The sequence below is a fragment of the Thalassophryne amazonica genome, chromosome 17 (genome assembly GCF_902500255.1).
Source record: "Thalassophryne amazonica chromosome 17, fThaAma1.1, whole genome shotgun sequence".
Classification (NCBI taxonomy): Eukaryota; Metazoa; Chordata; class Actinopteri; order Batrachoidiformes; family Batrachoididae; genus Thalassophryne; species Thalassophryne amazonica.
In genome coordinates this window covers 22,267,886-22,285,094 of record NC_047119.1, presented here as the reverse complement: position 1 = coordinate 22,285,094, position 17,209 = coordinate 22,267,886, and the positions used below count along the sequence as shown (strand labels likewise).

The 17,209-nt window shown below is 46.0% G+C and overlaps 1 protein-coding gene across 2 annotated transcripts in view; it reads right to left on the bottom strand.

Annotated features, from left to right (window-relative positions):
• ctif (CBP80/20-dependent translation initiation factor) overlaps nt 1–17,209 on the bottom strand; it is a 171,802-nt gene that overhangs the window by 88,723 nt on the left and 65,870 nt on the right. For both annotated transcript variants that reach the window (XM_034191677.1, XM_034191676.1), the window contains exon 8: nt 9,013–9,089. In XM_034191677.1, coding sequence (XP_034047568.1) covers nt 9,013–9,089 — 77 coding nt within the window. The remainder of the gene's footprint in view (nt 1–9,012; nt 9,090–17,209) is intronic.

Genomic DNA, 17,209 nt, shown 5'->3' with positions numbered 1-17,209 from the left:
CCGGATGTCCAGGTTGTCTAGAGACAAGGCCTGTCACTTCAGCTCAAGGCTAATGGTCCAACTCACAAATCTCTGGATCCTGTTTTTGCTCATATTTGACTCTGAAAGTTCCGAGTGGAAGTGCTGAGTCGTATCTCTGCCACTTTCACACTTCTCTCAGGATGTTGATCCACTTACTGCTATGCTTTGCCCGCCACGCTGTCTTCTGCTTACAAAATAAGTTACACCTCTAAAATATGTAATGCATCCAGTGTGTCTTCCTGTGTGACAACTATGGCTGTCATAACAAAGCGCTAATTTAGATCAACCAATTAAAAATAAAATAATGCACAAAAAAGTTAATCATGATTAACTGCACTTACTGGTGACCATTGCTCTGGTCATTATTCTGTCCACAGTAGTGTTGTTTACATCAGTGCCTGTCTAAACTGAGCAATCGGGGGAGAGAAGAGCCTTAGTCAGAGAGGTGACCAAGAACCCGATGGGCACTTTGTCAAAGCTCCAGCATTCCTCTGTGGAGAGAGAAGGACAACCATCTCTGCAGCAATCCACCAATCAGGCCTGTATGGTAAAGTGGCCAGACGGAAGCCACTCCTTAGTAAAAGGCACATGGGAGCCCACCTGGAGTTTGCCAAAAGGCACCTGAAGGACTTTCAGACCAAGAGAAACAAAATTCTCTGGTCTGATGAGACAAAGATTGAACTCTCTGGTGTGAATGCCAGACATCATGTTTGGGAGAAACCAGACACCATCCCTACAGTGAAGCATGGTGGTGGCAGCATCATGCTGTGGGGATGTTTTCCAGCAGCATGAACTGGGAGACTAGTCAGGATTGAGGGAAAGATGAATGCAGCAATGTACAGAGACATCCTGGATGAAAACCTGCTCCAGAGCACTCTTGACTTCAGACTGGGACAACGGTTCATCTTTCAGCAGGACAATGACCCAAAGCACACAGCCAAGATATCAAAAGAGCGGCTTCAGGACAACGCTGTGAATGTCCTTGAGTGGCCCAGCCAGAGCCCAGACCTGAATCTGACTGAACATCTCTGGAGTGATCTGAAAATGGCTGTGGACTGACACTCCTCCATCCAATCTGATGGATCTTGAGAGATGCTGCAAAGAGGAATGGGCAAAACTGCCCAATGATAGGAGCACCAAGCTTGTGGTATCATATTCAAGAAGCTGTAATTGCTGCCAAAGGTACATCAACAAAGTATTGAGCAAAGGGTGTGAATACTTAGGTTCATGTAATTTATTATTTTATTTTTAATAAATTTTCAAAAAAAAACAAAAAAACTTTTTTCATGTTGTCATTAATCGAGTGTTGTGAGTAGAAGTTTGAGGGAAACAAATTAATTTACTCCATTTTGGAATAAGGCTGTAGCATAACAAAATGTGGAAAAAGTGAAGCACTGTGAATATTTTTTGGATGCACTGTATATAGCAGAAGAAGAATGAATATATATATATATATATATATATATATATATATATATGTGTGTGTGTGTGTGTGTGAAGGTCATACACCTTTTAATTACTTTTCTGATAGCTGGTCCTGGAAATATCTAAAATGTGTTTCTGTTTTAACTGGCAGACTTTTGACGTTTGTGCTGAAATCATTAATGAAACATAGACACAGACTGAAAAATATTTAAAACTGTGTCATGTCTGAATAGTGATTTTTTTTTTTTTATCCAGGCTTTAATGTTCAAGAAGCAGATTTAAAAATTAAAATGGTTTAGCTCAAATAAGGTCATTATTAAAGGGGACGTATTGTACAAAATCACTTATTAGCGACACTTTATATTTTCATTTGTTTGATATTTAATGTTTAACATCTTGAAAGACCCACAATTCTGAGTGTTTCCACAGACATTCTCCTGCTATAATCATCATTTAGCCCTGACGCAGCTTGTTTAAGACCCATGTGTTATCATGTGACATATGTAACTGAATAATCCCCCAAATGCTTTCATTTTACCTCAGACTCGTAAAAGCAAACCCTCAAACACACGTGCATGCAGACACACTCAACAGCCCAGGATGTCCACCGTACTTCAAAATCAGAGAGAGAGAAACCAATTGTTCTCAATGCGAGTAAACTTTTTTGCTCACTGCTTTTGCATCCTGAGCATGTGACATTTCTTTGCTTCATGCACCTCGCAAGTTGAGATTGATTTTGTTTTTTCCCCCAAAAGGTATAAATGCAATTAACGAGAATTAATCGCAAACCTAGAAATAATTATTACATTTTTTATTCACCTGACAGCTTTTGTTTCATGTGGCATAATAAGAGTTTAAACAGGGCTGCCATTTATTTATTTATTTCATGAGCTGATCAACACAATTCCTGTGACAAGCAGATCATTCGTCAAATTAAAGAGGATCATGATATGAGCTCGTCAGTGTTGTGTGGGCCGCTGAAGAGGAGGTACTGCTGGCCCACCACCACCAGAGGGCGCCCTGCCTGGAGTGCGGGCTCCAGGCACCAGAGGGCGCCGCCGCCTCACGGGAGCAGCCTCGGTGACAGCTGTCACCCATCACCTGAGACAGCTGACGGCAATCATCAGTGGGGTATATCAGCAGGACGGCATCTCCACCTCATTGCCGAGATATCGTTTCTACCGGAGAGGTAACGTATCGAAGCAAACAGAGTGCATCTTTTTGGATTGAGCTAGTTTTTGGATTACTGTTCCAACGAGAGGTGGAGGTACCTTTCCTGCTGTTCGGAGTCCTGGGTGCAAACGCGCCCCCATCTAACTGTTCTTTGTTCCTCGCCAGCAGTACCAGGTCCGACACGCGGAGGCAGTGGCCACCTGGGAGTTCGGGACTTGGCGGCTCCAGTATTCCCGGGGTCCTGTGGCGGAGGAAGCCGTGTGGTTCCGGTCTTACCTTGGAGAGGTGTCTCCTATCTTCGAGCCTGCCCACACGACACTTTTGTGAATTGACTGTTGTCCATTTCTGTGATTGGTTGTATTCGTTGTGCACATTCACAATAGTAAAGCGTTGTTATTTTGACTTACTCCATTGTCCGTTCATTTGCGCCCCCTGTTGTGGGTCCGTGTTCCTACACTTTCCCAACAGGATATCTCGGCCAGCGTCATGGATCCCGAGGGGCGTCAACCGGCTGTTGAACGGCCAATGGAAGAACAAGGCGCACAGGCGTCCGCAGGAGGGGTAATCGGTGAGTTGCAGCGGATCCTCACCGCTTTCACGACTCGGTTGGACTTGATGACCGAGCAGAACGTCCTCCTGAACCGCAGGGTGGAGGCTCTCGCCGCGCAGGTGGAAGCGCGCCCTCCGGGCGCCGCTGCGGCTCTCCCTCCCGTAGACCCTGTGCGTGACAGCGACGTTCCACTGGTTGTCCAACGACCCCTCCCACCTTCCCCTGAAGCATACATAAGCCCCCCAGAGCCATACGGAGGCTGTGTGGAGACGTGCGCGGATTTTCTTATGCAGTGTTCGCTCGTCTTCGCACAGCGTCCCGTCATGTATGCGACCGACGCTAGCAAAGTAGCTTATGTGATAAATCTGCTTCGTGGTGAGGCACGCGCTTGGGCTACAGCGCTCTGGGAGCAAAGTTCACGGCTCCTTCTGACATATGATGGGTTTGTGAGGGAGCTCAGAACGGTGTTCGATCACCCTAATAGAGGAGAGACCGCTTCAGCCGTGCTGCTGTCAATGAGACAGGGGCGCCGGAGCGCAGCTGCCTATGCAGTCGACTTCCGCATCGCGGCTGCGAGGTCCGGCTGGAATAGCACTGCCCTCCGCGCCGCCTTCGTAAACGGACTGTCGTTGGTCCTCAAGGAGCACCTGGTGGCTAAGGACGAACCGCGGGATTTAGATGGGCTTATCGATCTTGTCATACGATTAGACAATTGGTTAAATGAGCACCGTCGGGAACGAGACGAAGGGCGTGGCCAGGCACGCGTCGTCCCTCTCCCTTCCGGTTCCGACCGCGTTCCGCCCTCCCCACGCTCCACGGCCCCTGCGCTCCGTGCGGTTACAGCCCCCCCTGCTGACGAAGCTATGGACACGAGTAGGGCAACATTTAGGGCACCGGTCACACAAAGGAGGCTGGCCCGCGGGGCGTGTTTTGTTTGTGGCTCGATTGAGCATCAGGTAAGAGACTGCCCCGAGCGGTTAAACACCAACGCCCGCCCCTAGAAACTGGGCTGGGGGGGGCCGAGACGTTCACGTGGGACACACCCACATCGCCACACGACTCCCAGTTACAATCCTTTATGAGGATTTAACCCTGAAGGCCCCAGCACTGGTGGACACGGGCTCAGAAGGGAATTTGCTGGACAGCAAATGGGCCAGGGAGATAGGGTTCCTTCTGGTGGCGCTTACCTCGCCTGTGCAGGTAAGGGCGCTAGATGGCTCCCTACTCCCTCCAATCACTCACAAGACACCACCAGTAACTCTGGTGGTGTCGGGGAATCACCGGGAGGAGATCGAGTTTTTCGTGACTCCGGCCACCTCCCGTGTGATTTTAGGTTTTCCCTGGATGTTGAAACACAATCCCCGGATCGATTGGCCGTCCGGGGTAGTGGTTCAGTGGAGCGAGACCTGCCATCGGGTATGTTTAGGTTCCTCGGTTCCTCCCGGTTCCCAGGCCAGGGAGGAGGTCAGAGCCCCGCCCAATCTAGGGACGGTGCCGGTGCAGTACCATGACCTTGCGGAGGTGTTTAGCAAGGATCTGGCGCTCACCCTTCCCCCGCACCGCCCGTATGATTGTGCCATTGATTTGGTTCCAGGCGTTGAGTTCCCGTCCAGTAGGCTGTACAACCTCTCACGACCTGAACGCGAATCAATGGAGACCTACATCCGGGACTCTTTGGCTGCCGGGTTGATCCGGAATTCCACCTCCCCGATGGGTGCGGGTTTCTTTTTTGTGGGGAAAAAGGATGGCGGATTACGTCCATGCATTGATTACAGGGGGCTGAACGAAATCACGGTTCGTAACCGATACCCCTTACCCTTGTTGGATTCGGTGTTCACGCCCCTGCATGGAGCCAAGATATTCACCAAGCTTGATCTTAGGAATGCGTATCACCTGGTTCGGATCCGGAAGGGAGACGAGTGGAAGACGGCATTTAACACCCCGTTAGGTCATTTTGAGTACCTGGTCATGCCGTTCGGTCTTACAAACGCTCCCGCGACGTTCCAAGCATTGGTTAATGACGTCTTGCGGGACTTCCTGCACCGATTCGTCTTCGTATATCTAGACGACATACTCATCTTTTCTCCGGATCCTGAGACCCATGTCCGACATGTACGTCAGGTCCTGCAGCGGTTATTGGAGAACCGGCTGTTTGTTAAGGGCGAGAAGTGTGAGTTTCACCGCACCTCTTTGTCCTTCCTGGGGTTCATCATCTCCCCCAACTCCGTCGCTCCTGATCTGGCCAAGGTTGCGGCGGTGAGAGACTGGCCCCAACCCACAAGCCGTAGGAAGCTGCAACAGTTCCTCGGCTTTGCGAATTTCTACAGGAGGTTCATTAAGGGCTACAGTCAGGTTGTTAGCCCCCTGACAGCCCTGACCTCACCAAAAGTCCCCTTCACCTGGTTGGATCGTTGCGATGCCGCGTTCAAGGAGTTGAAACGGCGCTTCTCGTCTGCACCCGTTCTGGTGCAGCCCAATCCTAGTCGCCAGTTAGTGGTTGAAGTGGACGCTTCGGACTCAGGGATAGGAGCTGTGCTGTCCCAGAGTGGGAAGACCGATAAGGTCCTTCACCCGTGTGCCTATTTTTCCCGCAGGTTGACCCCGGCTGAACGGAACTATGACGTCGGCAACCGAGAACTCCTTGCGGTGAAAGAGGCTCTTGAAGAGTGGAGACATCTGTTGGAGGGAACGTCCGTGCCATTCACGGTTTTCACTGACCACCGGAACCTGGAATATATCAGGACCGCCAAGCGGCTGAATCCCAGGCAAGCCCGCTGGTCACTGTTCTTCGGCCGTTTTGACTTCCGCATCACCTACCGGCCCGGGACCAAGAACCAGAAATCGGATGCCTTGTCCCGGGTACACGAGGACGAGGTCAAAACGGAGTTGTCGGATCCACCGGAACCCATCATCCCGGAGTCCACTATCGTGGCCACCCTCACCTGGGACGTAGAGAGAACCGTCCGGGAGGCCCTGGCACGAAGCCCGGACCCCGGGACTGGACCAAAGAACAGACTTTACATCCCACCAGAGGCAAGGGCTGCAGTCCTGGACTTCTGTCACGGCTCTAAGCTCTCCTGTCATCCAGGGGTGCGAAGAACGTGGCAGTTGTCCGGCAGCGCTTCTGGTGGGCGTCCCTGGAGGCCGACGTCCGGGACTATATCCAGGCCTGTACCACCTGCGCCAGGGGCAAGTCCGACCATCGCAAGGCCCCGGGACTGCTACAGCCGCTGCCCGTGCCTCATCGCCCCTGGTCCCACATCGGCCTGGATTTTGTCACGGGCCTCCCGCCGTCCCAGGGAAACACCGTCATCCTCACGATAGTGGACCGATTCTCCAAGGCGGCCCACTTCGTGGCCCTCCCAAAGCTCCCAACGGCCCAGGAGACAGCGGACCTCCTGGTCCACCACGTCGTCCGCCTGCATGGAATACCATCAGACATCGTCTCCGATCGCGGTCCCCAGTTCTCCTCGCATGTCTGGAGGAGCTTTTGCCGGGAACTGGGGGCCACGGTCAGTCTCTCATCCGGGTATCACCCCCAGACCAACGGGCAAGCAGAGCGGGCCAATCAAGAAATGGAGCAAACGCTACGTTGTGTGACAGCCGCGCACCCGGCGGCCTGGAGTACTCATTTGGCCTGGATCGAGTACGCCCACAACAGTCAAGTGTCAGCAGCCACCGGCCTCTCCCCCTTTGAGGTGTGTTTGGGGTATCAGCCCCCATTATTCCCGGTGGTTGAGGGAGAGGTCGGTGTGCCCTCGGTCCAGGCCCACCTGCGGAAGTGCCGTCGGGTGTGGCGTGCCACCCGTTCTGCTTTGCTGAAGGCCCGGATGAGGGCGAAGACCCATGCAGACCAGCGGCGGACCCTGGCCCCTACATATCGCCCCGGGCAGGAAGTGTGGTTGTCCACCAAGGACATTCCACTGCAAGTGGCCTCCCCAAAACTGCAAGACAGGTACATAGGTCCGTTTAAAATTCTCAAGGTCATCAATCCCGCCGCAGTGAGGCTTCGGCTTCCAGCCTCACTGCGGATCCATCCAGTATTTCATGTGTCAAAAATCAAGCCCCATCACACCTCGCCCCTCTGTACACCCGGTCCGGCACCACCTCCTGCCCGGATCATCGATGGCGAGCCGGCTTGGACAGTGCGCCGGTTGTTGGACGTCCGACGGATGGGCCGGGGCTTTCAATATCTGGTGGACTGGGAGGGGTACGGTCCCGAAGAACGCTCCCGGGTGAAGAAGAGCTTCATCCTGGACCCGGCCCTCCTGGCCGACTTCTACCGTCGCCACCCGGACAAGCCCGGTCGGGCGCCAGGAGGCGCCCGTTGAGGGGGGGGTCCTGTTGTGTGGGCTGCTGAAGAGGAGGTACTGCTGGCCCACCACCACCAGAGGGCGCCCTGCCTGGAGTGCGGGCTCCAGGCACCAGAGGGCGCCGCCGCCTCACGGGAGCAGCCTCGGTGACAGCTGTCACCCATCACCTGAGACAGCTGACGGCAATCATCAGTGGGGTATATCAGCAGGACGGCATCTCCACCTCATTGCCGAGATATCGTTTCTACCGGAGAGGTAACGTATCGAAGCAAACAGAGTGCATCTTTTTGGATTGAGCTAGTTTTTGGATTACTGTTCCAACGAGAGGTGGAGGTACCTTTCCTGCTGTTCGGAGTCCTGGGTGCAAACGCGCCCCCATCTAACTGTTCTTTGTTCCTCGCCAGCAGTACCAGGTCCGACACGCGGAGGCAGTGGCCACCTGGGAGTTCGGGACTTGGCGGCTCCAGTATTCCCGGGGTCCTGTGGCGGAGGAAGCCGTGTGGTTCCGGTCTTACCTTGGAGAGGTGTCTCCTATCTTCGAGCCTGCCCACACGACACTTTTGTGAATTGACTGTTGTCCATTTCTGTGATTGGTTGTATTCGTTGTGCACATTCACAACAGTAAAGCGTTGTTATTTTGACTTACTCCATTGTCCGTTCATTTGCGCCCCCTGTTGTGGGTCCGTGTTCCTACACTTTCCCAACAGTCAGATTGCCCACCCTTACGTTAGACTGTACACCCAGTAAGTCGTAAGCCTGCAAGACAAACAGGCTGTAGTGTGCAAAAAAGCAGTGTTGTTAAAAAAAAAAAAAAAACAGGATAGAGTATGTTAGTATTTCAAGTTGACTAAAAAAATGAAGTCAATCCTAAGCAAACTGCTGTTGGTCCAAGATTGCATTTGTGTTCTTTCCCTTTTGTCAAGCCTGCACTGCGCTCTTCAAACAACAACACAATGGCTCTGGACACAACCAATTATACTCTGTGCTTAAAAACAAGGATGAAAGTGTTCTCATCCATTTGGTATAGCTAAAATTTCCCCTCTTTGACCACAAATTCAACATAAATATTTTCTCTTTGCCTGTCTCTTAGCAACTGAAGAAAGGTTTTCCATTGACATCAGGGCAGGGGGGAGGGACGCAACGAGAGAAAGAGAGGGAGAGAAATGTTTTTCTCTTAAGAACCTGGTTTCAATGAAGGCAAAGTTGATACGATTATAAAATTTGTGGTACTAAAAACCCGCTGCCAGAGTTGGACTCCAGAGGTGGGCTGATAGGTGCAAAGCACAAAAGACACGAAGAAAGCTCAAGGATTCAAGGTGCACACGGCTGAGGTGTGCACTGGATTCTGTTGAGTGGCCTGTTCAACACGAAACATTCTGTCTCCCTAAAGTTATTTTTTCCTGTCTGCAGTAAAGCATGGAGCCTGCATTCCTGTCTCCCCCGAGCTTTGGCTCAGGAGTGATGTTTGAGGCTGCAGGACTGGCTGAGTGCTGACTGAGGCGTGTGTGTTAAGTGCACGCGTGTTGTTACCTTCGGTCATTCCTCCTGCGTCGGAAGAGCTTTTTGGTGTGTGCAATCTCAGCCTCATTGGGTAGGGGCGGGAAGACCTGTGGAGACAAATCACAGACTGTCATATGGACTTTGTGGAAGATAACTCTAAAATATTTTTCTTGTCACTACAAATATAAAAAAGTATGTTGCAGAGAGCTCACTTAAAAAAAGAGAGAGAAAACTGACAAATTCTGCTCATATTTATTCAGAGCAGGATGTGCAGTGGTTGTACATCTGTCACTTCCAGCAGATCTGCAGTTGAGCAAAGTCTACATGAGATGGAAAAGATAAGGTGCACCACCAGCCAGGTGTTTGACTTAATTTCATGCAACACCTCTACTAGAAGTTCTCCATATGTTGGTGTAATGCAACACTCCTCGTTCACTCTCTCTTCAGGTTGGATATCGAGAACCAGTTATTTTCGAGTATCGTTAAGAAATGATTTGATCCACTGATATCAACAGTCTTTTGCTTAATGATTCCCTTATTGGTCCTTCAAAGCAGCCATTGTTTTTGAGGGTGTTTGTTGGGAAAATGATCATTTCTCTATGTTGATTACAGACCCTACAGCGGTTGTAATCAACCAGCATGCAGCGTGACTCCACTTTGAAGCGTGAACCAATGAAGCAATGCTTTGATCCGCTGGCTCATTGGCTGTTTAAGTCGCTGCGCTTCAGAAGCGGCAAGTCCGCTTCTTAACACCTCTCAAAGCCATTAAAATATGTTAATCGTGAGTCACTTTTGTGTGGATTAAAGTCACCAACTGGGACTCTTGTCTTGTTGCAGTCAAGAAATGAGAATCGTCCTCCATTCCGTTGGCACAGCTCCAAACGCTGCGCGGCTCTCTGCCGAGACAAGAGTCCGATTGGAATTAATAATTTAAAAATGAATTGCTGCTTTAAATAAAATGACATCTTTTTCCCAAAGGCTGTGATACAGACAATAAACTACAATCGACAAAAATGTTTTTTCCCTCCAAAATTGAGACGTCCTGCATTCTTTATGAATTACATCCTGACATGCAGCGCAGACAGCTGCAAGAGCTCAGCTCAGACGTCTGGAAAGACATTCATGCCAATAATGTCTGAAAGGAAATGCTGTTGAGAAACTACAGATTTTATTTATTTCCATTTATGTCCAGAGATCATGGATCCACCATGTAGAGTTTATTATGTCCAGAGTTTAAGGATCCAGTGACCAATTTTGTATTTATTTACTCACAAGAGGTATCGATAAGGGAATCGATAAGGAATCGGATCAATAAGTGGAATCGATAATGGTGTCGATATCGATAAAATCTTATCAATACCCATCCCTACTCTCTCTTTCTGACTGTCCAGCGCGCTTTCTCTCTCTCTCTCTCACAAGTTCACCTCTTCTCTCTTCCTCCTCTTTGTTTCTAGTTAGGGATGTCCCAATCACCAATCCAGCCATATTCAATTTTCTTCATATAGTGCACAAATTTGAGCCAAAGACTTTGATGAACCCATTTCTAGCCCCAAAACAGTTCGCCCACAAAAACAAAGTTGTATTTTCAATAAAGATTTGAAAAAAATTCTAAAAAGGCATTTAATTTATTTCTGATTTAGAGTAAAATATTTCTACTAAGTGTTCTAAACAAATATATCGTCTATTCTGAAAGTTGAGATTTTGTAGTAAAAATTTTAATATGCAACACATGAGCTGTATGCTATTAAAAAATAAATAAAAACCTGAACATGGGAATGACTGAAAGTATGGTAAAAATCTAGAAAATACTCCTGGACCTCAGCAAAAAAATGTAGATGAGTGGGTGAGTGAGTGGCTGAGTCCATTCTAGCCATCTTGCGTAGAATAACATCTAGTAACTCAACAAATTAAAAGAACATAAAAGGATGAGAAACCTGACTGCATCTAGTGAAATTGATGCACTAGAAAAAGTACAACTATGGTTTGCCTATGCAACATCCCACAGAGGTACTGTTACCTACTGGATATGTAATGGAGGTGCCTTCCTTCACGAGTGCCACTTACTAAGTTATGAACAGGGAGGCTGGATAAACTGTCAAAAATTATAAAAAGCTTTGGTTAAAACTCACATGTAGTTTGTCTGCCTCGTGAACTCTGGACACTCTGCTCTTCACTACGTTACTCTAAGCTAACAAACTAGCAGCCACAGGGAGAAATATGATACCCGCTATGTTGGCAAGTATTCGATTAAAGATACAACAGAATGGGAAGCTAATACCGGGAATAGTCAATAGACTGAACGTGTGGCTGGGGATAGTGCCAAAATGTTTGTTTGCTCTACAATTCATTGAAACTAACTTGAAACACTGATCCAGAGTCTTTCAAAAACTGTTTCAAACAATGTTGCAGAGTCCATATCAAAAGGAATAGAACAGAATCTGTGCTAAATGTGCTAAATATGTTACCAACTATACTGAAACATTCCAGTTGATTAGTAATTTAAATATTAAAATGAAAGCGAATGAACTAGTATACTTTAGGAATTTTAGATTTAATGACAACTACAGCATAGAATCTGTATGTGCACTAGCACATATGTTGCTTGTATAATTATATGTAGAAGGTTTTTCTACTTCTCAGCAATTCAACTGAATGAAACAAAAAGTGAATTGATTAGGGGAAAATAGTAAAGTTATATTAATTAATTTATTATTTATGGTACTCACATAATACTGCATAATGAAGTAATAGTATAGATGCTGAAGTGCAGATCTACAAATCATGGTCTAAATCCAGGTATTACCACTATGTTGGCAAGTGTGGTTCAGCGAGGCGAAACTAGGGACATATGATCGCAGGTTCAAGCCCTACAGCGGCTCTGCATGTTGTGCCCACTGAGTACCCCTCTCCACCCATGTGCACATACAGGTATCACATTAATCAGTGTTGGGAATTTATCAGACTTGCTGTGGAGGAGGTGAGGGGATCCACAATACATTATGCTTTGAAAGATAGATGGGCACTGTGGGATGTGTTCCCAGGTTGACTTGTGCCTTCCTGCCAGTATTGCCCAGCCCACTAAGTTGTTAACAAGTACCCACCAGTGCTGGGAACTAAGCTGTGGATGAAGAAGAGTTACAGACTTTCATCTGCTTCACTCTACGGGAATCTGGAGATGAGCACTAGTCCCAGAGGCCTAATGATGATTAATCTGTCTGCGATTAGATTTTTAGTCTATGTTTGGCCTTCAGTGGATTCAACATAAAAAGTTAGTTCTTCTCATTCAGGTCTCTCAACTTAAAAAGTTCTATTTCAGCTGTTCTCATAGTAGGTCCAACGTAACCAAATGCATTAGTTAAACAATGCCTCTGAAAAATTTAAGCCAACATGTTTACGTAAAATTTACCTGCACATGTACGGACATACAAATAAAAAACAAATTAAAAAAACAGTTTGCTTTGTAGCAAGAGGCCATACATTTCTCTGCATGTGGCTCTGTTCTGTAACATCTCTTTCAACATACTGTACATCCAACTCCCAGAAACAGAAATTCAAATGACTGAGAGAACTTGAAATTTGATCCCCCTGCTTTAACCTACTTCTACTTTGGCTGCTGGGGAACTGTTGAATTCTGACTGAAACCAGATGTGAGAAAGACAAAGTGTGGGGTGACGTGTCTGTGTGACAGTTATTTATTTTTTTTAAGGCAGATAAACCTGAAAGTAAACTTTACTTAAACCACAACAATTAAGCAGACTGGAGTAAAAATACTGCATCCTCCGAGTGTCAATATCTGTAAAATTCCACTTCACCAAGCTACCAAAAAAGTAGGCAGAAGAAAAGAGAAGGAATCAAATGGAACAGTTGCATGTTTAGCTACTGTAGTCTCGCTCTAGGATATCATTATCTGTAATTCTGCCCTCAAATGGCAACCAGATGACAGGGCGCCCACTGTATAAACACGCAAAAAAAAAAAAGTTTAATAATTTTATTTGGACAGTGTTTTCCATCAACTCTACAAAGCGCTTCACAACATCAAGTGAGAAAGAGTACACAAGAAAAAAGACAATTAATAAAGAACACACAATAATAAAAACAAAACATTAAAATCAATAACAGACTTATAATACCTACATACTGATTAAAAAGAAAATATCAACCCAAAATAAACCTGAACTGCAATCTCGTTTCACCTCAAAAATGTACTAATTATAAGTAATAGAGAACACGTGTCTTCAATATAGATTTAAAAGAGTCGACAGGATCCAACTATCTTAATCTCAGCAGGCAGACAGTTCCATAACAACTGAGCACAAGAAGAAAAAGCCCAACAGGCAGGTTACATTTTACAGACCTTCAGGACAGAGCAGCAGATCACAAGGAGGTTAACATGGTTTAACTAAGTCAATGAAGTAAGAGGGTGCAGAGCCATTCAAAGGTTTATACGTTAATAACAAAACCCAAAGTCTGCTCTCATATGAACAGGAAGTCAATGTATCTTGTTTATGCTGCCCGCGTTATGGGTCACCACACCAGCTCATCTTGTCCTTCACACCAACTACCTGCATGTCCTTCCTCAGAAACATCCATAAACCTCCTAGATGACTACCCTCATCTCCTCCTGCAGAGCGGCTCCATCCTCAGCATCCTTCTCTGGATAAACCCTGCATCACACAGCTGCACATGCTGAAACAATCTCAATCACACCCCTGTCATTTTGTTTCCAAACCCTCCTATCTTGACCTGTCTAAGGGTGGAACTAACATTCTAATCCAATTACATTTGTTCTGCAAATCTGATTGGTTAACCGTGTGAGATTTCAGACCATAAAATATCGCATTGACGGTGGCAAAATATTCGACCGTTTCACATTTGATGCATTACTCCACACTAAGACCGCGTAGCTATGCAGATGTCAATAATGGCCCTGTCAGCTGACCGCAAGCGAAATGACGCTGTTGCTATGGTAAGCGTCGCCGACAGAATTACAGAAAAATAAACTGTGCAAACGATGGAATTGGATTTGATTGGGAATAACCCCCTTGTGTCTGATGATTTGCAGACGATAATGCTGGATTACGGTTGCAAATATCCATTTTACCGGCGGCATGTTAAAACTCCTTTTAATTTCCAACTGTAAAATCCAGCATTAATATCTGCAAATCATCAGACACAACATGGTTATTCCCTAAATTATTTCCATATTTGAATAATCTGCTGATTACTTTCTCCATTGATCAATTAGTTATTTTGCCCACAAAATGTCCATCATCGTTTCCCAAAGCCCAAGACGACACGCACAAATGTCGTGTTTTGTCCATAACGTGAAAATATTCACATTATTGTCAGAAGGAAAAGAACTAATAATAAAACAAAAAAAAAAAATCTTCAAATTTACATACAAAGCTAAAATCCATCTTCATCATTGCCAACAGAAATCATCAGAATGTCAACAGAAATCCAAAATCTTGCTGCGTTTTCATGGAATGTCCGGCGTAATTATCGTTCAATCTCACACGATTAATATTCAACAAAACTCCAGAAGCCACAGAAAGGCATTAAGTGACACAGATGAATATTGAGACATAGTGCATAGTACAGTTCTCCAAAACTGTGTGATTGTTCAAGAAGAAGTCTAGTGAGGGAAGCCACCAAAACACCCAGACAGACCTAAAAGTTATAGGCTTCTGCGGATGTGTTTGGAGAAGCTGTGTATAGTGGAACGTCTATTTGTTGTATCAGCTGTTACACTGCTACAAAGTGAAGTGGCAAACAGAAGGATTTTCTTAAGAAGATGACGTAAAACTTAAGCTACAGTTTACCAGGAGCCACACTGGAGGCACAACCCTATATTTGTGTCACTGTCCAGTTACTTATGAACCTGGCTTTGGTGGACAGAAAGACACATTTTGTCATTAGAGGAGTTCCTAATGTGGTTGAAAAGAGTATTTTAGAGGAAGGGGTTCCAGGAACAATGTGTGCAGGGGTAAGGAGGGTGGTGTGGACTAATCTGAAGGAATAGGCCACGCTGTGATGTATTGTTGTAGAGGCAAAGAGAGTCATAGGGGATCCATGTAATAGTAAAGTTCGGTAAAGAAGAGGTGTAAAATATTGAAATGGGCACGTTGTTTGAACTGGAGCAACATGAAATTGTACAATTGTAGTCCGTGGAGTGAAGGTGTAATTCTTAAGAGTCCGGAAGGCCTTTGAAAAAATCTATACAGTGCATCCAGAAACCATTCACAGCACTTCACTTTTTCCACATTTTGTTATGTTACAGCCTTATTCCAAAATGGATGAAATTATTTTTTTTCCCCCTCAAAATTCTACCATAATGACAACATGAAAAGTGTTTTTTTTTTTTTGCAAATTTATTAGTAAGTCCCTTCGGCTGCTCCCTTGTTTGCACTCGGGCTCGCCACAGCAAATCCAAGGTGGATCTGCATGTTGAATTGGCACAGGTTTTATGCCGGATGCCCTTCCTGACGCAACTCCACATTACATGGAGAAATGTGGCGGGGGTGGGATTTGAACCCGGAGCCTTCTGAACTGAAACCAAGCGCATTAACCACTTGGCCACCACCCCTGCTTTTTTTTTTGCAAATTTATTAAATATAATAATAAAAAAACTAAGAAATTACATGTACGTAAGTATTCACACCCTTTGCTCAATACCTTGTTGATGCACTTTTGGCAGCAATTACAGTCTCAAGTCTTCTTGAACATGATGCCACCAGCTTTGGGCAGTTTTGCCCATTCCTCTTTGCAGCACCGCTTAAGCTCCATCAGGTTGGATGGGGAGCATCGGTGCACAGCCATTTTCAGATCTCTCCAGAGATGTTCAATCAGACTCAGGTCTGGGCTCTGGCTGGGCCACTCAAGCACATTCACTGAGTGCAAAGGGTGTGAAAACTTAGGTACAGTAGCGTTCAGAATAATAGTAGTGCTATGTGACTAAAAAGATTGATCCAGGTTTTGAGTATATTTCTTATTGTTACATGGGAAACAAGGTACCAGTAGATTCAGTAAAAGGGGGTGTTCACAATAATAGTAGTGTGACATTCAGTCAGTGAGTTCGTCAGTTTTGTGGAACAAACAGGTGTGAATCAGGTGTCCGCTATTTAAGGATGAAGCCAGCACTTGTTGCACATGCTTTTCTCTTTGAAAGCCTGAGGAAAATGGGATGTTGAAGACATTGTTTAGAAGAACAGCGTAGTTTGATTAAAAAGTTGATTGGAGAGGGGAAAACGTAAACACAGGTGCAAAAAATTATAGGCTGTTCATCTGCAATGATCTCCAATGCTTTTAAATGGACAAAAAAAACAGAGACGGGTGGAAGAAAACGTAAAGCAACCATCAAAATGGATAGAAGAATAACCAGAATGGCAAAAGCTCACCCATTGATCAGCTCCAGGATGATCAAAGACAGTCTGGAGTTACCTGTAAGTGCTGTGACAGTTAGAAGACGCCTGTGTGAAGCTAATTTATTTGCAAGAATCCCCCGCAAAGTCCCTCTGTTAAATAAAAGACATGTGCAGAAGAGGTTACAATTTGCCAAAGAATACATCAACTGGCCTAAAGAGAAATGGAGGAATATTTTGTGGACTGATGAGAGTAAAATTGTTCTTTTTGGGTCCAAGGGCCGCAGACAGTTTGTGAGACGACCCCCAAATTCTGAATTCAAGCCACAGTTCACAGTGAAGACAGTGAAGCATGGTGGTGCAAGCATCATGATATGAGCATGTTTCTCCTACTATGGTTTTGGGCCTATATATCGCATACCAGGTATCATGGATCAGTTTGGATATGTCAAAATACTTGAAGACATCATGTTGCCTTATGCTGAAGAGGACATGCCCTTGAAATGGGTTTTCAACAAGACAATGACCCCAAGCACACTAGTAAACAAGCAAAATCTTGGTTCCAAACCAACAAAATTAATGCCTCGCAGATGTGAAGAAATCATGAAAAACTGTGGTTATACAACTAAATACTAGTTTAGTGATCGACAGGATTGCTAAAAAAGCAGTTTGAACATAATAGTTTTGAGTTTGTAGCGTCAACAGCAGATGCTACTATTATTGTGAACACCCCCTTTTCTACTTTTTTTTTTACTAATAGCCTATAACAACAGCCTATAATTCTTCTGAACAATGTCTTGAACGTCCCATTTTCCTCAGGCTTTCAAAGGGAAAAGCATGTTCAACAGGTGCTGGCTTCATCCTTA